The sequence below is a fragment of the Mesocricetus auratus genome, unplaced genomic scaffold, assembly GCF_017639785.1.
Source record: "Mesocricetus auratus isolate SY011 unplaced genomic scaffold, BCM_Maur_2.0 Super-Scaffold_100009, whole genome shotgun sequence".
NCBI lineage: Eukaryota > Metazoa > Chordata > Mammalia > Rodentia > Cricetidae > Mesocricetus > Mesocricetus auratus.
In genome coordinates, this window is record NW_024429193.1 from 35,842,932 (window position 1) to 35,865,505 (window position 22,574).

Below are 22,574 nucleotides of genomic sequence, written 5' to 3' on the forward strand. Positions count from 1 at the left end.
GGTGCTCCTGTGGTACACCATGCTACATGTGTAGTTTGGGACACCGATGTGTAGTACTTTCAGGTTATTTAAAAGTAGTTGTATCTGGGTGTTTGTTTGGGGGCATCTCTGTATGGTATGTTAGAACTCGGCTATTGAAATCTGCAAATGGTCCCAGAAACAAGCTGACTCTCACAGCTAAGGGTCCAGTGGGTAGGAATGTCTAGGACGACAGCCCACACGCTCCCTGTCCCTTCTCACCCACATTAGGCCTCTTCGTACCTCACAGCCACCTCTTTGGCTCTGGATGCTTTTCATCTTGCGAACCAAGGTCAAGTAAAAGCCTGTGCCGAAGCAGTTCTTGAGGAAGAGTGGCGTTCCCGAGCAGTAGAGCCTTCCCTGGGAAATGATGGCGATGCGATCACCAAGGAGATCAGCCTCATCCATGTGGTGAGTGGACATGATGATGGTTCTGCCTGTGAGGAAGAGGTCGGGGTTGTTCCCAGACAAGCCCTGGTGATGTGGTCCCCAGAACTTGGAGTGAATGAACAAAAACAAAAAAAGACAATTCTGCAGCAAGCAGAGTGGTACTATAACAACCGATATATCCTAGCATACCGTCAAGCCCTCACATATAGTGTCTCTGTATTGAGACTCAGGTATGAGTCAAATGATTTGACACGTGTGGGACGCACTCATCACTCTTGTCACTGTCAGCATCCATGGACTTCCATGTCCTCACATTGTTAAACACCGCTCTTGCACTTTGTAAAGAACACACGCAGCGCTGTCTCATTAAATGGGAACTGTTATTAAAGAGGGGAAAGGAGGATTTTAGCCTGAAAACCTTCAGTGGGGGGTGTGAGGAGTACAGTAAGAATAGAGGAGGGGGCTTTCCAGGCTGCATGGATGAACCACACTGCAGCCTGTGTGGGCTGTCTGCACTCTGCCCGATGTGGCTTCTCAATGTGAATCTGGAAGGCACTGGGACAGATGGGTAAGGAGCCCGTTTAGAGCATGTTCGCCTGCCACAGCCTTCTGGGCTTCCAGACATCCTGCCGCATGTTCTTAACCCCTAGTCTCAGGTAGTCGTGCAACGGCTAGGCATCTTCTTGGGGTGCCTTTAGGTCCCTTTAGCCAAAGGGTAATTCCACTTTCTCAGACTGGAGGATTAAAGGTAGAAATAACTTCTTGTTTTGTTTTGTTGAAACAGGGCTTCATGTAGCCCAGGCTTGCCTTGGACATGCCACATAGCTGAGACTGATCTTGAGTTTCTGATCTTCCTGCCTCTACCTCCTAGTACTGGGATTATATACATGTACTACCAGGCCTGGTTTGTGTGGTGCTAGGTTGAACTTGCGACTCTGTGCATGCTATGTAAACACTACCAAATGAGCTATACCCCAGCTCAGCTTTCTGGAATATTTTGCAAGTAGGCCACATCATCAGTGACTCCCTGCTCATATTCATGTAAAAGTCCCAGGAGGCTCTCACTTGAACTTGGGCTCACTGGCAGTCTCAAGAGCGTGCAGTTATGTCTGTTAGTATACATAGCTATAAAATACTAGGTGTGAGAAGATGGGATTCCTGGAAGAAGTTCAATGTGAGCATGGGGTACTGAGCAACGGCCCTCACCTGAGCGATACTTCAGGAGCAGGTCCCAGATGGAGCGCCTGGAGTAGGGGTCCACCCCAGAAGTGGGTTCATCCAGCACCACCACCTTGGAATCTCCCACAAAAGCAATGGCAACAGACAGCTTCCTCTGCATGCCACCTGAAGGCAGGAGGAAGATGATGGTGGTATATCATAGATACCTTGGCATGGGAAAGAGAAAAAAAGCCCAGGGATGGTGGCATCCGGAGACTCTTTAAATCTGACAGTCTGATACTGCCACCTTACATATGCCTACACTGTCCAAAGCCATAGTCTGCAGTCTTCATCACTGCAGAAAGGCCACCCTTTTGTCCCAGTACCTGGTCATCTGAAGACTGTACCTTTAACTTTACAAAAGAATTAGGAGCTCTCCCCCAATTACAAGGTCCTGCCTCAGTGATTCTCAACCTTCCCAATGCTGTGACCTTTTAATACAGTTCCTTATGCTGTGGTGTCCCCCAAGCATAGAATTATTTCATTGCTACTTCAGAACTGTAATTTTGCGACTGTGATAAATTGTAACAACCCTCTGCTGAGGTGCACTGGGAGCTCCCTGTCACCTTCAGCACCAAGCACCTGAAAGGTCCTGAGCCTCCTCATTTCTCTTGTGGTGGAGGCCAGTGTCTTCTAACATGGCTTCCGTCTCCAGCTGGGCCTCCTCCCAGGACTTCCCTTTCAGCCGGGCATAGAACATGATATGCTCAGCCACCGTGAGACTGTGGGAACACAATGAGGAGAAAAGCAGTGGCTAAGCAATTCCGTTTCTAGGGATTCATCTTAGAAAATAAAGATGAAGGCAGTGGTGGTGCATACCCTTAATCCCAGCACTTAGGAGACAGAGGCAGGCAGATCTCTGAGTTCAAGGCCAGCCCTGTCTCAAAAGAAAGAAAATAAAGATGGCTATGAAGACACAGAAATCAAAATTTTCATCATAGTATTATTTATGATACAAAAGTGAAACAACCAACCAATCTTGCCCAAATATCTAATGAGAAAATTACTTAAATAGTACATTGGGACAGTATGTAAACACGAAATTCCTTTTAAAAGAAACATGCAATCACATGAAAAGATATTATAACACCTTAGGTTTAAAAAAGCAATTACAGGGCTGGAGAGATGACTCAGTGGTTAAGAGTACTGGTTGCTCTTACTGAGGACCTGGGTTTGAGTCCCAGTGCCTACAAGGTGGCTCACAGCTGTCTGTAATTCCAGTTCCAGGATATCGGGTGACCTCTTCTCAGTCACTAGACACGCATATAGTGCACAGATATACACTTGAGCAAAATACCCATACACATAATAAAATAATAAAAAAGCAATCACACTTTCAAAAAGTCAAGTTACAAAATTGTATATATAATTTTACTCTCCCCTATAATTTTTAAGTCTCCTTTCATGTCTACACATACAGAGAAATTTCTAAAGACTCACATCTAGATAGCAGTTGCTTCTGGGTGGTAAAATGACTGGTGATAGTTTTTTTTTTTTTGGTTTTTCAAGACAGGGTTTCTCTGTGGCTTTGTAGTCTGTCCTGGCAGTAACTCTGTAGACCAGGCTAGCCTCGAGCTCTCAGAAATCCACCTGCCTCTGCCTCCTGAGTGCTGGGATTAAAGGTGTGCTCCACCATGACACTGCTGTTTTTTCCTTTGTATTTAGCTGTCTTTTCTCCTTCAACCCCCCCCCCCCTTCCTTCCACAATGACTAGAGTCAGGAAATAAAATTTGTTTCAACTGGAAAGAGAGTTGGGTAAGACAAAAATAAGGAAGAGGGAGTGAGGGAAGGAAAGGAGAAGAGAAAGATGGAAGAAGAAAGGGAGAGAAGGAAGAAAACTCAAGCAAGCCAGCATGAAGGGCCCTCTGAGACGGACGGCCTTAGCACAGGGCTCAGCATGGAGAAGGAACAATGGCTCTCCTCTGTCTGGTTGTCCCCGGCCCCCAACTATTACAGGGCAAGCAAGGGGCAGGGTAGTGACAAACTCCTCTGGAGGGGGACATCGCAGCTCTGAGCACCAGGTGCACACCTTACATTTGGTGGGACAATTCTTACCCAAGCAGGACCAGGGCTTTGAAGGTGGGGAAGAGGCGAAAGCATTGGGCTGGAGAAGACGTGTGCCGGGGGCAGGCGAGGACAGGATACAGGTGGCTTAGGGTTACTACTGCTGTTATGAAACATCATGACCAAAGCAGTTTAGGGAGGAAAGGGTTTATTTGGCTTACACTTCCATATCACTGTTCATCAAAGGAATTCAGGTCAGGAACTCAAGCAGGGTAGAACCTGGAGGCAGGAGCTAATGAAGAGGCCATGGAGGATGCTGCTTACTGGCTTGCTAGTCGTGGCTTGCTCAGCCTCAGCTTATAGAACCCAGGACCACCAGCCCAAGGATAGCACCACCCAAAACGGGCTAGGCCCTCCAACATGAATCGCTAATTAAGAAAATGCCCTACAGACTTGCCTGAGCCCCACCTTATGGAGGCATTTTCTCAGCTGAGGCTCCATTCTCTTCAGTGACTCTAGCTTGTGTCAAGTTGACATACAACTGGCCAGCATAGGAGGGGTCGTTTGCAGAAGACATTCTGTCTTCCCACAGTACTGGGGATGGAACCCAGGGGTGATGGGCATGCCAGGCAAGTACTCTCCCTCAGAGCCCACCTCTGCCAGCAGTACCTCAACTCCAGTTCACTTACTGGTGGAACAGGATGTTGTGCTGGGGACACATGCCCAGACTCTGACGTACTGCATCCAGGCTGGTCTCAATGTCTTTTCCCCCAATGAGCACAGTCCCCGATGTTGGTGGCAACAGACCTGTCAGGATGGACCTGCCAAACACAGGGTTAAGTGGGAGAGAGAAGGTCTTTAGGACTCACCAGGGAAGGAATGCAACCCATCGCAGGATCAGCAGGATGCTTGTACCGACCCCTGCCTGGGCTCTAACAAACTCAAACCTGCATCAGCTGAGGGGCCAGAGATTTTCCACACCGGGCTTACTTAGCACCAGGGTCTATATTCAAGTCCTAGTGCCTAGGACCACAGGGGCCTCCTTTCTCTACTTTTTTTATTTCCTAGTGCTCAGAGACCAGTATCAAGAGCCTCGGGGATTCCCAGCCTCAGATACTCCGCCACTGTGGTGGTCAGTTGTAATGCCCACTGGGATGTTAGTCATGATGTTTACTGGGCTGATCAGCCACACTGGTCACTGCTGTGGTCAGCCATGTGGACAGCTGTAGTGTCCGTTAGGAAGGTCTGTCATGGTGATCACTGTGGTGGTCACTGCTGTGGTCAGTCACGTGGGCACTGTTGTGGTCAGCTACAGTGGTCACCGTCTTGTTTACTGTCCACTATGAAGGTCTGTCACAGTGGTCACTTGGTGGCTACTGATGTGGTTAGATCACTGTTGTGGTCAGCTAAAGGGGGTTGGGAGCACAGCCCGCTGCCTTGCCTGGGTAAGCAGCCTTGACTGTGGAGAAACCATTTGTTGCCTTTACAAAGCCGAGGTAAGGCTCTGATGATGGTGAGAAACTGAACCCGCATTCAGTGCGTGTCTGCTGGTTGATTGACTGAGTACAGTCAGGAGTAGGAATTACCACTAACAATTTCAGTTTGGGATCCCAAACATAAAAAGCCCATAACTGTTGTGACATTTTCCCTCTTTCTTTAATAAAACAAGACATACTGACCCTTACCTGCTTAGGTAGTTGTCTGGGTTAAGTGAGTCAAAACCAACTTTAGAACGGCCCCAGTGTGAAGTGAAACTTTAAAATGTTATGTGATTCCCAGTGTTTAGGGGGTGTTGTGTTTCAACCCCAGGGGAAGTTGAATTTCTGCATCGAGTGAAGTAATGTGTTTGTCTTCGAGAGGTCCTGGGGTCATGGATGGAGTTTCCTATCCTCTGACCATAGGAGTTAGCCGGGAGATAGAGCTAGCCTGCCCCGCCCAGCTGTCTTGGCTTCTGATAACATCGCAGGCTTTCTGAATCGGCATTTAGAAGCTGGAATCTTTGTTGATTAACCACTAGAGGGAAACAGTACCAAGCACAATGGCACCAGCCCCACATTCCATTCACTCTGAAAAGCCCAAGAGCACATTCCAGGGCAGGGTGTTCACCGCGGTTCCTTCCCGGGGCTCTGGAAGCCAAGGATTTGATGGCTGCTGTCACGTGGCTTGTGACCCCACCCCACCCCTCCTCCACCCACCCGGCGAGATCATCCTAGGAACTGGAACTGCGCAGCCTGTTTTCTGCAGGTGGCGCTCGGGCCCCTTTGAGAACTGTTGGAAGGAGAAGTCCACCCAGAGCCCCGGATTGTCCTGCACTTGGCCTTCTGCCAGGCAACAAGTATGCTCCACAGGTCTCTCCACGCTTTCTCAGAAATGTAACCGACCCTCATCCCAGGTCCCATGCCAACATCGAAGCATCCTAATAATTGGTAGGAAAAGGCCTGCCCCTTAAAAACAGGTGTTCTGCACACCCTGGACATGGCAGCCATGACGTTACCCTCACTGTGGATTACAATGATGGGGGACACATGAGGATTAAGGAGGGGATTTAGGGTGTTAGAAACAAGAGAACTTGAGTAATACACCACTGAGCTACCCAACTCAGAGACTTCCAGAAAAATCACTTAAACTCTGTGAATGCCCATTTCCGTGGCAGAAAGGGGCATACACTTACTCCACATTGTCTCATTGCTTCTTACGAATATTAAACATGGTGGGCTTTGAATAGTGCAGCATTCTTAGGAGATTTATTCATGTGTTTGTTGCAGTGGGTGGGAGGGCATTGTATTCAAGACAGGATCTCACTATGTAGTTCTGGCTATCCTGGAACTCACCATGTAGACCAGGCTAGCCTTGAACTCATAGAGTTTACCAGCCTCTGCCTCCCAGATGCTGAGATTAAGGGCATGAGCCACTACACCCAGCTTGCTTTGGAAATTCTTGGGACCACAAAAAAAAAAAATAGTGTTTTGTTTGTTTGTTTCCACCAAAATTCAATGAGGAAGAGCAGACTGGAGTTATTGAGGAGAGTAAAGCTGGGGATGATGGGATGGGAAGAGAGGGCAGGGGAGGGGAGGAAGGGAGGAGGAGAGTTGGAGGGGAAGAGACGGGAAGGGAAGGGATGGAGACAGCCTCTTTGCTAGAGAACTCACAAGGTGGTGGTTTTCCCTGCTCCGTTGTGACCCAGGAACGCCGTGATCTGGTTCTCATAGAAAGTGATGTTAAGGCGGTCCACAGCGGGCCGGCTACAGGGCTCAAAAACCTTTACCAGGTTCTTTACACACACTCCAGGCACCAACCCCGGAAGCTCCCGTTCAAAGAAGGAGTCTTGGAGGGAAAGAACATTGTAGAAACACAGCACTTTAATGAACACTGTGCTTTCTTCAGCCCTGTCCTCTGCCTGTAATATCACCTGCCCACATGGCTGCAGCTTTGTAAAGGGGATCACAATAGCAATAATGGTAATCATTGCATTGCCCAGCGATTGTGGGTAAGGCACTGTTTCCAGTGCTTTCCAAGAATCGCCTCATTTCACACTTGTAGTCCTATGGGTATAGACTCATTTCAACAGGTTAGAAAGCCCAAGACGGAGTCACCACTTGTTCTATTGAGGTCACAAGGCTTATAAGTGGCAGAGTTGGGGTGAGCCCAGAGCCCATACTCATCTGAAATAGTCCCTGCCTAGATCCTGAGTTAACCCCAAGCTCCATCTTTGCTCTCAGGCACAGTCTACAGGATTCTTCATGGGTTTCTGGCTCCAGCTCTGACTCCTCCGAACTCCAGGACAGCACACTCTTCCTTATCACGGCTCCTCCCTCCCCATGCCTCTTCAGGGACGACCTACTCTTCCCCTCCCCCACCACATCTTCTCTGCAGTCCACTCTACAGAGCCCAGATTAATTATTGTCAGAGTGTTAATTCCAAATATCTGCTCCCTTGCTGTGTCCCCAAATCCATTCCACTGACTGTGCCTCCTAGTCAGGCCTAAAGCTGGTTTAGAACCACCATCCTCAGCTCCACTGCCTGCCATTTTGGCCTCCTCAAGCCACTCAGGGAGGAGGGCCTTCCGGAGGCATCCCTGCCTGCAAACTTGCTCTGTGAGGATCCGAGTCTCCAAAGTCAGCTTTGCCAAGAGGTGCCTGAGGGGTGCCTGGAGGCTGGACCTTCTCATGCCAACGTTATGCTAACTCAGAGCCCGTGTGCCTCTCTAAACCCAAGAGATACATACACTCAGGCTTGAGAACCCTTAGTTCAAGAGGGAAGACAGAGCAACAAAAGGCAGGGACACAAGTCTTATGTACCCTGCCCATCAGCCCAGGAATGATGAGGTAACTTCTGCAACCAGGAAAGGCTTCTGATGGGCGCAGTGAATGGACTCAGGGTTTGTAACCCCTTGAGTGAAGTGCAGTCGGCTCTGCTAGACTCTTTCCCCTTACTGCACTTATTTTTGTCTTTCCTTGTAGCTCATATCCGCTTCAAGTCCCAGTGACCCAAGTCATTGTTCTGGCTAAATCCTCGGAAGTCAGCACATTCGTGCAATTCACTTGGGATTTGCCTAACAAGGGCACAAACACACTACAGACATGGGATTTGCTTTCTCCAGGAAATATGCACTAATGTCTGGGTTGGACCATTCATTCTCCTCGTGTGCAGCTGGACATCATATTTAACAGCAGTCAAGAGGGGGAGTCAGCTTCCTGGCCTTCCCTTCACCCTGGCACTCCCGGCGCTGCCAAGTTTCATGGTTTTGCCTTGGCTCTGCTCTGCTCTTTTGTGGGGAGGACGGTGTTACCACTCATTCCTTCTGGGTGCTCCGGATCCTCCATCTCCTCTGTTAAAGGCTCAGTCCTTTCCAGGGCCCTCTCTTCTCTGGTTGAACAACCTGGACCGACCAGAAAGAAGCCTATGTTACTCTTCAGTAAAGACAGGCAAGGAAGGGAGGAGTAGAGGGAGCAGGTGAGTGCCCCACCTCAAAGGGAAGACAGCCCCCTTCACAGGCACAGCCAGCATTGCTCCGAGACCAGCCTATTGCATGGCCTCCAGCTTTGACCTGCAGCCAGGCCACGAGTTACTCAAATCTGACTGATTGTGCCATCTTCATCGGGCCCAGGGCGACTTTTGTAATTGGAGCCTTGGAGCTGGAGAGTTTCCATTTACTCTGGTGTTTGTTTTTAGGGGGAGCTGGGTATCAAACTCAGAATGTCACGCATGCTAGGCAAGCAGTCGACCACCAAGCCACATTCCCAACCCTCACCTCTTCCTTTTAATGTGCTAGGCTTCCTATGTCAGACATTGTGGTGAAAAAACAAAACAACAAAAACAAAACAAAACCAGACAGATAAAAAAAATCTGCCCCAGGGTTAAATTTGGAATGGGTTAATTCTCTTTAGCTTACCACCTGGTCCTTCTTTTGCTCCAACCTGAAACATGTCAGTCATGGAAAGTTTGAACCAATACCCATCTACAGTGATAGGATGGGTAGCCAGCTTAAATCAGAGTTTGACAAACAGCTCCCTTGAGAAAGTCACCTATTTGGGCATTCAAGAATCTTGAATTTAACTCCAGGGTGGAACCTGATGGGAGTTCAGGATTGTGAAGGGTGATAATCACACACACACACACCATGGATTTTTTTTTTTAATTGGCATTTAGTCTAAAAGTGTGTCAATGACATTCTGGAAAGGGAAGAAGCAGAAAGGCCATCTAGCCTAAGAGGAAACCGGAACACGTGGAAGCCACCAGTACCAAGCCCTTATGGCTCTGGTTCAGGTGCAGATGGGCCAGCATCTGTGGGCATGCTCAGTGTCAGTCCACCAGGGCCTTTGCATTTGCAGGATGTAAGGGAGGAGAGGCTGAGGCGCAGTGGTCAGAGATGGGCTGCCTGCTGACTCCGCTTCCCCAAGCAGCTTCGTGTTCATTCTCCACAATTCCTGAGGTCAACATGCCGGCTAGCACACTGTCGGTAATAGAACAGCCAGAGCAAACACTTTTCTAAGTCACTGCTGGAGTGACTTCCTCATCAGGACATGTCCTAGATTCTGTCCCTAGTGTCAGGTAGGATTTCTGTAAGAAATGGATGTGTCTGGGGTGCCATTTTTTCATCTATGAAAAGAGGAGCTAGGGAGTGACTCCACTGCTTTCTGGTCTAGATAGTATGAGGGACTGAGTTTCGTCTAGCCTATGAGACAGGTGAAAACTATTTCCCTTCTGTCAGCAAAAGTCTATGTGTCTCGTTTTAAAGGAACATGTTTCTCAAGATTTTTTTTCTCGAACAGCAGAGTACCTCTTGGGATAATAGAGGGGGCAAATGAACATGAGCCTTGATGTTCACTGAAATTAAGAACATTCCAGGTGCACTATTGTGTTAAACATTCCTATTTATGATGGGTTGATAACTTTATGACAGTGGACATTCAAAAGTTTGGAGATAGACACAGTGCACAAAACAATATAGTGGAAAAAACCCTAGGCTGTCAAAACACTGTTTGAACTATTACAAACTTATATAGAGAAAAATACTTGAGGGGGGACCCTCAAAATGTCAAACAAACACAAATCTATACAAGTGTTTTAAAGACTTCATATTAAGCCCCTTGAAGAACTAAATATCTATATTAGTGCTTAAAGGATAAATCCTGGCCCAGGATTAGTAATTCAAAATAAAGTACCGATAGGTGATAGGTAAGTTCAAACATTCCAAAGCATTTTTTCCCTTCCTGAGCTTTCCAGTTCTGGAGGAGACTGTGGCTCATAGCTTTAGCATTTCTCTGTCTACTCAGAGCTACGAAAGACGGTGATCTAAGGGTTTTCTTATGATTTCTTGAGATCTCTTGCCTCCTGTTTTTGTTTTTTTAAAGATTTATTGATCATGTAAACAGTGTTCTGCCTCCATGTATGCCTGCAGGCCAGAAGAGGGCACCAGATCTCATTATACGTGGTTGGGAGCCACCATGTGGTTGCTGGGAATTGAACTCAGGACCTTGGGAAGAGCAGCCAAAACTCTTAACCTCGGAGCCATCTCTCCAGCCCTTGGCACCCTGTTTAGTTTAGGAAAAAAGATAAATCATATTTAAGAGGCATTGCCGTCAAATGTCCTTTTGGCTTCCTTTCCCACAGAGCTGTGGTAGTGTTTGCCTTTTGGATCGACAGTGCAGCTCTGGCCGCATCTGCAGAGAGTGAATTACTAGTGTGCTTTAAGAACGGCACATGAGGAAGAAGGCAGCGAAGGTTGAAGGCAAAGCTCCCTTCACCATTCCTGGATCTCTGCTTTAAAAGTAGGACAAAGGTATTTGACTCCTGAAATGATGCAACCTCTCTTCAACAGGTGTGTAGTCCTGGATGAACTGTCAATTTTCCACTTTCACTCTGGCTCTGTGACTTATCAAAGGTAAGCCTACGGAAGATATGACGCTGTGACGTCATGCTTGCCCACCGCAGGCAGCAGGAATCATCACTCGACAGGAAGGGCCACGTTGGCGCCTTCCACAGTCTTGTGCAGACCCCAAGAAATTAATTTCAATCCTGAAGTGTTTCTGTTGTTGTCATCTTGTTTCAATTTTTTTCTTTTTTCTTTTTCTTTTTCTTTTCTTTTCTTTTTTTTTTTTTTTTTTTTTTTTTGAGAAAGGGTTTCTTTGTGTAGTGAGGGCTGTCCTGGAGTTCACTCTGTAAAACAGGCTGACCTCGAATTAACAGAGCCTCTGCCTCCTGAGTGCTGGGATTAAAGTCATGTGCCTCCACCGCCTGGCTGTTTTAATTAAAAACAAACAAACAAACAATTTACCTTCACCTCCAAGCCAGTAAGACTCCTGTAGAAGGAAGTACCAGGGAAGTGGCGTCCCAAAGTCTCCTGGGAACAGGAAAGCAAGGAAAGAGAAAACAGTGAGCCCCAACCCCTCATGGCAAGCAAGCTCTACAGTACACCCAATCTAAATCTCAAATTATAGCTACAGGTATTGATGGGCCCAGCCATTATGTAGATACCCACAGGCTATCAGACAGACTGCTTCGTTCAGTATGTTTGTAATCAAAATACCATGGGTTTTTTGGGTGTTACCAGCAACACTAACAATGATGATCTTAGTTGACATCAGTTTCCAAGAATTAACGTTATTGAAGAATTATATCATGCCATGTTTTAGCAGTTACCAGAAAACAATAATATTGCTGATCACAAATATTTGCTGAACTCTATTTATGTAACGGGCATATTATATACTTTGCATGTGTTACATCACCGAATTCTGAAAACAAGCCTAGGAACGGGGTGGTAATATTAGTCTGAAGCACGCAGAAACTGAGGTGCCCTAACTTTGAGCCATCTGCTCCAGTCCATAACTAATTATCGAAAATGCAAGAATTCTAACACAGGCAATCTGGTTCTAATACCACCATCAGTAACTCCCCACATTCTACTGGATTCCGCTGGATTTTAAGGGAAAAAGGCTCCCAACTTTCTTACTCAGTTGTTTTTGCAACTTTTGTCCCCCCTTAAAATGTTCATTTTTGCTTGTCCCCCTTAAAATGTTGATTTTTTTTTGCCAGGTTGTAGTGTGCACACCTTTAATCCCAGCACTCAGGAGGCAGAGGCAGATGATCTTTGTGAATTCAAGGCCAGCTTGGTCTACATAGTGAGTTCCAGGACAGCCAGAGGCTACACAGAGACACTCTGTCTCAAAAAAAAAAAAAAGTCTATTTTCTTAAAATAAAAACATGGGGCCGGACGTTGGTGGCGCACGCCTTTAATCCCAGCACTTGAGAGGCAGAGGCAGGCGGATCTCTGTGAGTTCGAGACCAGCCTGGTCTACAAGAGCTAGTTCCAGGACAGCCTCCAAAGCCACAGAGTAACCCTACCTCGAAAACCAAAAAAAAACAAAAACAAAAACAAAAAAACATGGATGTTGCTTATTTTTCCCTTACACTTTTCTTACTTTTTAAACTGTGTGTGGATGGATGTCTACATATGAGTATGTGTATGCGAGTGTAGCTGTGCCCTGAGGCCTGAAGGGTCAGATCCCCTGGAGCTGGAGTTGTAACTGTTGTGAGGCATCTGAAACTGGTGCTGGGACCTGAATGTGGGTCCTCTGGAAGTGCAGCAAGCACTCTTAACGGCAGCATCTCTGTAGCCCTCGCTGCTTTTTAAATAGTCATGCTTTTGTCACTGCTAGACTGTGATTCCAGGGTAAGCCTGGACAGTTTGTTTTCTTTAGAGGTCCGTGTGCGTGCGTGCGTGCGTGCGTGCGTGTGTGTGTGTGTGTGTGTGTGTGTGTGTGTGTGTGTGTCTGTCTGTCTGTCTGTCTGTCTGTGTGCGTGCGTGCACGTGTGAGTGTGTGCGTGCGTGTGTGCTTTCATAGGTTCACATGCCATGGTGGCAGTCAGAGAATGACTTTCCAGTTATCCATTCTCTCTTTCTGCTGTGTTTTAAGATACGATCTGCCCAGCCCCATTTCTGCTGCTGCGCACATTCTCCAGTCCCTTCCCACCATTTCCCATGCCAGTGCTTAGATTGCTGATGGCAGCTTCTTAATGTGAGTTGGGAAACCATACCCAGGCCATCAGGTGTGGCAAAAGATCTTGCCCATTGAGTCATCTCTCCAGCCCATGTTGGCTTTCTCTGTCCTCCATACCAGGATGGATCAGAGGACATTGTGCATACAAACAAACGTGCCAACACTGAACTCCATCTTGAGCCCCAGATCTACCTTTTCTAAATGTCCTGGTTCCCAGAATGTGGCCACATAGGGGCTGCTCAGTAAATAGTTGTTGATGAGATGAAAGCTTTAGCTTGGAAAATAATGTACAAGTTCCTATTCCAACCCAACTAATTCTCACTTATTAGATTTCTTTCCAATGACACAGGGAGACAAAACAAACAAACAACAGGCTGAGCAAGTCCAAGTGTCTTGCTCAGGTCACTGTCGTAGGTGGAACTGTGTCCCTCTCCAAGAAGGGATCAATGTTGATGTCCATGATATTATATAAAATATATGTGGTCATTGTTCCCAGTTCAGTGCAGTCACAGAACTCTAATGTCGTTGAAATTTCCCAAGTATTAAGAGTAATTTTCTTTGTTACTCATGTGATTGATTTTTTTTCTACTGTGTCTAAGCTAACGCTATTGAGGTGGCTCATGGGAGAGCAGCAAGATCGCTTCACATTTGGGTACTGCTCACCAGAAAGAACAAATGTGAGGAGAGAAACCTTTCAGCCCAATCTCCGATCTCCAGGAAGAGAAAGGGGCAGCAGATGACTCCAAAACCTCAGGAAGAGGACTTGAAGAGATTCTGGGCTGACAACCACATTTCAGTGCTGGGAGGTGGTACCCCAGAGAAGGCATCTCCAGAACACCCCATTCCTCACCTATGACTGTTCTTGAGTTATAGCCAAGACAATAAAGCCATAATTGAAAAGAGAGCACTTTAGCAAAGTGTTAGCATCTGAACAGAGGGTGTCTCACAGGATTGTACCAACTCTGGATAGTCTCAGATTAGAATTAAATGATTAGTGACAGGGAATTTGATGGTGTTTGAGAAAACACACATTTAGCATCCGAGTAGTATCAGGAAAAAACCAAAAAACTAAGAGTCCCAACCACATATCTCAAAATGCGACATTATTTAGAAGGTATACTTGCTTAGTTAAGTTAGGTGGGGTCATACTGGAGTAGGGTGACCACATAGCATCATCATGAGATAGCCTCATGAACACCAGCACACAGGGAAGATGCCATGTAAGGTGAAGGATTGGAGCGATGTGCCTGCTCAAGGAAAGCCAGCCGACCAAGACCTTCCAGAAGCTTGGTGTTGTGGGCAGCATGGCCTTCCTAACAGCTTCATTGTTTACCTCTAGCTTTCAGACAAAGAGATTTAAAAAAATAACCTCTGTTATGTTAAGCCATACTATACTTAGTCCTTGTTACAACAACCCTAGAGAATACATCCTCCTTCAGGTGGGACACAGACCCAAGGTTTCTAGACTTAGCCTGGCCATCTTTTCCCATTCAGTGTTGCTGTGTATTTGCTGTTGTTGGGTTGATTTGGTTCTTTGTGACAGGATCTCACTAACCCAAGCTGCACTCGAACTCACAGCCTACCTGGTTCCATCTGCTTACTTCTGAGGACCATGAGCTTGTCTGTTCAGGGCCATCCTCACTGCTTTGACCAGGGCATTAAGAGCTCGACCCAGATGTCATTGTACAGTGAAGGCTGACATGGAGGCCATTCAGATGAAGAGGGAACTTCTCTAGCTATAGAAGACGCTAACTTGAAGGAAAGTCTGAGTTTCGGCAAGTAGATATAAAACTTTGCGAATAGCTAATTTTGGTCTAGCAAGTGACTTTCTAGGCTTCACGTGAGTTAGTGATTCGGACACTGCTAAATGAAAAGACCATGTTCCCGCTCTAATTGGCTCATATCCTAGGAAGGGTGCTAAGTCCATAAACACATGCGTCAGGTTGCATCATGTCAGGTGGTGATGAGTGCTAAAAAATAAATAAATAAAAAGTAGGGTAAAGGGCTAGGGCCACAGGGGGAATATTGGTCATATAATGATAAAGATCTTCAGTCTAGAAAGAGTCTTGTGACAAGGTGACATTTGAACAGAGGCCTGAGCAAAATAAGGAAGCAAGCTAGGAGATAGGAGGAATAGCCTGGGAGAAAGACAGGGCTAGTGAAAACAGCAGGTGTGACGGGTCTGGCCCGGGAAGTGAGCTCGGTGTGTTGAACGTCAGCTGGGGAGGTTGCAGTGGCTGCGGAGAGACATAGGGGAGACAGGAAGGACAGGACATGAGGGTAGCAGAAAGGCAGATGATGAAGCATTGGTAGGCCTGAGTTGGGGCAGTGGGTTTTACTCTGAACGAGGGGAAAGGACCGTGAAGGGATTCGAACAGAGTGTTGACACCACCTGGCATAGGCTGCGAAAGGCTCTGTCTGCATACAGGGAGGAGGACGGGGAGGACCAGGGGAGGGGGGGTGATGGTGGTGGCAGGAGCCTTGGAATGGGAAGGTGCATCAGCGATCCTAGACCTGTTTCCCAGTCTCCTCTCTCCCTGTCTCTGTCTCAATCTCAGATGAATGTATGTGTGACTGTGTGTGTGTGTGTGCTCGCGCGCGCGCGCACAAGTGTATGGTGTACACATGCACACGTGTATGTGGGTACACTCATGAGCATACATGCAAAGACTGGAGGAGGTGTCTCCCTCTATGGCTCCCCACCCGAGTCCATGGAGGCAGGGTCATTTACTGAACTGGAAGCTTGCTGTTCTGGCTGGGTTGGCTGGCTAAAGAGTTCCTGGGATCCATTTGTCTGCACCTCCCAACACCAGGGTTACAGCTGCTTGCAGACATGCCCGGCTTTTATGTGGGCTCTGGGGATCGGAAATTAGGGCCTCATGCTTGCACGGCAAGTACTTTTACCTAGGGCGCCATCACCCCAGCCCCACTTCTAGACCTGTTTCTAAAGTGGAGACAATAATTTGCTGGTAGAGTTTTAACTTCTAGATGCAAATTCAGGTGCTGGCCCTGAGAGCTTATGTTCAAATAGCCTAGGGGGGATCAAGTTTAAACTAGAAGTCTGGGCCACACCTCTGCATCTGAAGAATCTAATTTCCTTGACCATGGAGATAAAGTAACCTGGCTTTTCCTTGCTCACCTGGAAAAACCTGGTCAAGATACCAGGCAAGCAAGCTGTACAGAGCCGCATCAAACAGCAGCATCTTCATGGACAGCAGGAAACTGAACTCGTCGCCTTCCATGGGACTCTTCCCAATGTTGTTCCACTGCAGCCCCAGGCCTTGCTCTTCAAAGCGGACCAGGTACTCAGTGCCAAAGCCAAATGCCACAGGAGAGAGCAGGCTCTGCAACGAGCAGGGAGGGAAACAGAGGACAATGGAGCCCAGAAGGCCACAAGACAGGGGAGGGAGGAGGGCCAAAGAGGGCCTGTGTGGTGTCTGAGTGTAAGGCTGCTCAGACAGCTTGCAGTGGTCTTCTCATGGAAAGAGAATTTTAGAAATGCTTGGCAGGCCTCGAAAATGCTCGCCTAATGCCTAGTGAGCCACCTCTCACCTGTTCAGTAGAACACAGCTGGGCTCTAACGGGGGGGGGAGGGTAAACAAGTGGCAGTGGCGTACAATGGAACACTCCAAAGAAACGAAGGTGCTCCTGGCCTCCCCGTCTTCCCTTCTGCCTTCCACTCTCAGAAGACCACACAGTTCTGGGCAGAATGAAGATGCCAAACTGAGCTACCTTGTGAGACTCCCACAAGAAGGGGATTCAAAGACATCATCATCCTGTGGCCAGCAAGGACAATAGGTGGCGTCTCAGATTCTCTGTGCAGAAACTAGTCCACTGGCCAGAAAGAGCGCAGCAGGAAATCTGGAGAGAAAGTGCCCTGCCAAGTCGTCATGGGTGGTCCCTGACATGTCAGAGCGTACTTGCCTTTGCCAGAGGTTCCCTGTAATTTGGAGGGCCCTGGATAGAGTTCAGACTATCTCTCACCAAAGCAAGAAACCCTCTTGCCATATGTACACACACACACACACACACACACACACACACACACACACACACACTCAAAATTGCCTCAACCCAGCTCTTATCTGTAGTTGCCAGACCTGAAGCTTCCTGGTAGGTCCAAGAAGCTAACCGTGGTTTCCCAGTACCATGTAACAACCCGACGATTACCAAAATTGCCCAGCTCTGCCCACAGTCTGAGTCATAAGAGTTTCTTACTATTACCCATTGTGACCGTCTTAGAAAACTAAATGCTATAAATAGTGGCAATTAACTTCTTATTTAACATGAGAAATAATAAAAGGCAGATGCACCAGAGTTGGAGTCCTGAGAACAGGTTCTGTGGGCAGAGAGGCAGGCAGGAGTCCTACTGACGTCACACAGAGACTGGGAGATTCTGGAGGACCAGAAAACTGAGCCCTTCAGGGCTGAGGCTGATTAGTGCCGGCTAATGAGAGGGTAGAAATGGCCCACTTGAAAACAATTAGAAAAAAGACCTATATTTATTTGGGAATCCTGAACTAAGAGGTCTCTCAAGCCATCAAAAGCCAGCTTCTAGAGTCTTTTCTCAGCCAGAGAGCCTAATGGCTGGGAGTCATTTTTGCATCCTTTTTTGCATGTATAGCTAGAGCACTGGAAAGACAGAGATTCTCTGATCTACTTTCTTTTGGGAAAGTGAGCCCCGTTTTAACTAATGTCACCTTCTTTCTGAGCAGCCAGACAGTAAGGAGGACAAGTTTCCTCTCATCTGATTCTCAAGCAGGAAGAAAAGAAGATGAAGGAAGGGATCATCTCATACTAAAACAAGGGAGCTGACTTGTTTGGTTCTCCAGTCATTTCCTAGGGCACGTCCGTCAAGCAGGTCTAGGGAGGGTAAGAGCTTCATTGCTTGGGGGAAGGCTGCTTCACTCTGGCTCCTGAGCCTTTGAGATTTGGGTTAGCCTTTCAATCGTATGTCCTCTTGAGTCAAAAGGCAAAGTGGCCCTTCTTATAGAGCAGTCCAAGGGGCCACAAAGTCATCAGAGGAAATCTCTATCACAGGCTAGGGGTAAGCCCCAGGGCCTCACCACAATCGTCTTCAGGTCAGCCGTCATCCGGTCCTGCCAGGCAAAGCACAGAACGTGTGGTAGGTAGAGGGTGAAGTAGATGACCCCACTGCAGGCCGCTGCGAGGCTGGCCTTGGAGAAGAAAGCACTGAGCAGGAAGCACTGAGCGATGGTGGCCGTGGAGAAGGCCAACAGGAACAGGAAGAGGATGAAGGGATCGCTGTAGTGCAGGATTCTCCCATGCTGAAAGCAGAGAGATGATGTTATCAATAACTCTCGTGCCCAGAGGCAGGGTCCCACTCAAGGGGCTTCCTGTGTGCAGCGGCGCCTCCTGAAGCCTTCTGCTGTCCTAGACGGGGCTCCTGCAGCCAGTCGCCTCTTCATGGGGACACTCAAATGCCTTGAGTTCTTTTGTCTTACCCATGACCATTAGGCAACGCTAATGTTTTATTTTAAAAAGCTTAACTGGGAAACCATTAGGCTGAGCCAGCTCCAGTGTTCTGGCCTTCTGGTAAACCAAAGCCCAACTGCCAAGTAATTTAACCCAGTCAGCAGTTGCCAGCTAACCTCTAAGTGGGGACTTTAGCCAACCAAGGTTTTCTTTGTCATGCTTCTCCACTCCTCTAGTGGAGTCCCGAGCCATTTGTGGTCTCGAGTTGCCTGCTTCATGAACCACTGATACTTGGTACTGGAAAGCTGGTCAAAAACCCATGATGAGGTGATAATAGGCCCTAGTGTAAGTAAGAACCTACTATCATTTTCATAAGAGATCATTTTTGTCAAACTGTTTGAAATACTTATGTTTGTGCCCATAGATTGGTGTTGCCTTCAACTTTGGTCTGAGAAGCTTCCTTTGCTGTGGGTAGCAGTTAATGCAGAGACTCATAACTGGTCAAAGTGCCAAGTATAAATAACTCTTGAGTGCTCAGCTGTGAGTGGGTCATTTATCAACCTCCCACTGTCCGAGCCTCAGGGAACTTTGTGGCTGAGAGGATGTGAGGAATGGAAGAGCTGACAGATGGACAGAACTGTGAAGTGTCTTCTGGACATGATGCAGCACACATTAACTACAGCAGCCATGGATACCTACAAGACAGTCAACATTCCAGCATGGGCAGGGAAGGGGTCCAGAGGGCCCACCCATCAGAAGAGCTGTTGGCAGGTGAGGGATACCAGGGGAAGGACAGTCACTATCATTTGGGGATCTGGCTGCTGGTGGGTTGTTCGTGTCCTGGTGGATGTTCATGCACTGATATCCATGTGCACATAGGTATCAGTAAGTGGACTCAGAGGAGTATCACAAAAAAGTAAAAATAAAAAAGAGGACAAAGCCGGGCAGTGGTGGCGCATGCCTCTAATTCCAGTATTCCAAAGGCAGAGGCAGGCGGATCTTTGAGAGTTCAAGCCCAGCCTGGTCCACAGATCGAGTTCCAGGACAGGCTCCAGAGCAATACAGAGAAACCCTGTCTCAACCAAATAGAGAAATAAATAAAAAAGAGAACATGAAGCTGGGAGGGACATGGAATTGGGGGGGCACTAAGGAGGGTTGGAGTCAGGTAGTAGTAGATGAATATTATGAATACATGTTATAGAAATGTATGAAACTTTCAAAGAATAAAAATCTTAAAAACCACAAAGGAATCTTAATGTGCCCAAGTTTATCTTTGGACAGTAATTATGGGTCAACTCAGTAAGTTCAGTTCATGGTGGGAAGGACACTGTGTTCAGGCAAATGAGGAAGGTCTGTGTGTGTGTTAGGTCTTACAGTATCACCAGCATCCTACAACCACGAAGAAATCTGACCCTTTGCCTGGGGCTCATCCTGCTGACTGACCATCAGCATTGCTTCCTCAGGTTTAACTCACAGAGCTGGAAGCATCAGTGATGAACCCAGAGTCTTTAGAAATGGACTGGTCCTCCTCATCCATGAATGCCGTGCTTTTCATAGAACCTATGCTATGCACAAGACTCGGTATCTTTCCCATTGTCTATATAGAAAATAGGAACAAACTAGTGACTTCTGAACAAGCTGCTGCCCAATACACTGTAGGATAGACCAAAATGTTCAACTGTATTAGACTATCTTCATCTCCATTATTATAAGCTCCGTAAAGAGACCAGCATCTTTGTTCCATTCAAATTCTACATTCCCAAACACATATAGGTCACCTTATTCTTTTCTCAGTAATACAAAGGTACAAATAGTAAAATTCTGGGGGTATGTCTCAGGCTTCACTTGGCCACCTCCATATATTTAATGGAGCATAGTTGAGTTGTGTTGTAATGGGGAACACAGACACGTCACAAGGCACAGCACTCCCGAGACCTTGTGCTTTCCTTCCTGTGTTTTTCTCTGTGTCCTTCCACCTTTTGAGACTGCCTCATCTCATGAATGGGCTCTGATCTACAGACAGGACCTCCCTGGATCACCGCTTTCCTCTCAGTAGCAAAGGGAGACCAATTAATGACATCTGTCACGAGGCCACAAGAACCAAGTGGAACTAATGTGCTTCTTATCTGCTACAGCCACCATTTTCCTTCATGCTCTCATGCCTGTTGGGCACTGAAGGAAAAGATTGAAAGATAGATGAGGGGGAAATATGCAAAAGGAAGGGATAGATGGGAGCCACACTTACGGCCAACCTGAGTCTGAGGAAATCTAAATAAAGGGCACAATTGGAGAGTTGTTACTGTTCTCTGTAGAGCGAATTCAGTTTCTTATATGAGCCCAGAGCAAAGTCCTGCAAACATCTAGACTGTGGACTTTCTGCTGGTTTTCAAACAGGGGTATCAGTCATTCAGCCAGTTCCCGGACCCAGCTTCCTCCACTGGCCACTTTCCTTTCTGCTCTGTAGACTGAATAACAATGGAACCTTCCCGTTGTGCCTGCCCTCAGCCTCTTTCCTGCACAGGCGCTGGGGAGGAAGGGCTACTCAAAAAAGGGGGAGTCATTCAAAGGAAAACCTTATTTTGGTGTGGAAAGCTCAGTTTCCGTCATTTTTGGAACACTGTTCTGGTTCCCACAGGAAGCTTCCCTGTGCTAGAAGCTCTTGGTCAACATAATTTACCTCACGTCCTAAAACCTTTGAAGTCCTGAAAACCCATTCTTAGGAAGGCAGATCTCAGTGTCACTTATCAGTGAGAAGCCAGGGCAAGCCACGGCCATTCATCCAGATGTTTACTCACTGAGTCCTTTCATTCTAAGGACACAAAACATCTGGGGGAAGGGGCAGGCAAAGGTGTGGGCAGAGCAGAAGGCCTCTGGTGGATAAGGAGGGAGGGGCTGCTCCTCTTTCCCCTTCAGAGCTTTGGTATCCTTTGTAAACATCAAGCCGTGCTGGGTGGGGTGAGACTGTCTGAATAGAATTACCTCCACCTCAGCTTTGGTTTTGAGGGGACTCTAACACCGGGTTTGATTCATACCAGAGCTCACTGGGTCATGGTGTAATAGCAAAGATAGAATGCACTAGGTTGAGGACATTTTAGTAGAAAATGGAGGCAGGATTTGGATTAAATGGATATGCACTGGTTAGTTGGTTATATGATGGAACATTCTCAGAGCTGGTGGCCGTGATCCAACACAGGATGGAAGACACTCATCTGATCTGGCCCACTGCAGGTTATTGCTTCGTGCAGAGTGGCACTTGATATGATGACAGGGATAAAGTTGAACAAGCTTGCTGAATCCATATCGGAAGCCAACTTCCCTCCAATAAAACATCAAAATCATCAAACTGTATGTTCATAGCTCAACAAGTCCAAAGAAAATTCTCCTACGAATAGGCTAAAAATATAAAATATATAGGCTAGCAGTATATTGTAAAACAATGTTTTGTTTTCAATTCTGGCATGCAGAAGAGCCACAGACTTGCAGAAGACAGAATGACATAATCTATGGCCATAAAAAACTCCTTATCACTGAGAAAGGTCAGGTTCCAAATTCCATCCTTTAAAACACAGTCCTTAAAGATCTTAGCAGGCAGAAGGATGTTACTTGGTAAAGTTAATGCCTGGCCATGGGGATGACTGACAAATTGTCCAGATCTCTTCCCTTCATACCACTGGCAGTGTTCACCTCATTCCAGCTGTAGCCAGATATTGGAATGGTAATTCCAGGAAACACTCTTTAGACTCATGTCTGTCTTTGAAAGAAGAGGCAACCGTTGAGCACACAACAGTTCCATACTGGGCTTTGGCTATAGCAGCCTCTCTACATGGTCATGAAATGGACTGGAAAAACCTATGTAGGCAGTGAGTGATTCCCTTAGGCTAGAAGAGGAAGATGTCTCCATACAATGGCTCTTTTTTTGTGTGTGTGGGGGAGCTCTTCAAGTATCCTACCTGGTTTGAAAAGCTGGGGAGCTACCTGTCTTGCTGCCTTTCACACTCAGATAAG

The 22,574-nt window shown here is 47.1% G+C and overlaps 1 protein-coding gene across 1 annotated transcript in view; it reads right to left on the minus strand.

Annotated features, from left to right (window-relative positions):
- Abca4 (ATP binding cassette subfamily A member 4) overlaps positions 1 to 22,574 on the minus strand; it is a 123,776-nt gene that overhangs the window by 43,870 nt on the left and 57,332 nt on the right. The window contains exons 15-23 of the mRNA XM_040751937.1: positions 18,200 to 18,421; positions 16,273 to 16,477; positions 11,408 to 11,473; positions 8,420 to 8,509; positions 6,780 to 6,954; positions 4,320 to 4,451; positions 2,209 to 2,348; positions 1,615 to 1,752; positions 262 to 455 (exon numbers count right to left, since the gene is read on the minus strand). Coding sequence (XP_040607871.1) covers positions 262 to 455; positions 1,615 to 1,752; positions 2,209 to 2,348; positions 4,320 to 4,451; positions 6,780 to 6,954; positions 8,420 to 8,509; positions 11,408 to 11,473; positions 16,273 to 16,477; positions 18,200 to 18,421 — 1,362 coding nt within the window. The remainder of the gene's footprint in view (positions 1 to 261; positions 456 to 1,614; positions 1,753 to 2,208; positions 2,349 to 4,319; positions 4,452 to 6,779; positions 6,955 to 8,419; positions 8,510 to 11,407; positions 11,474 to 16,272; positions 16,478 to 18,199; positions 18,422 to 22,574) is intronic.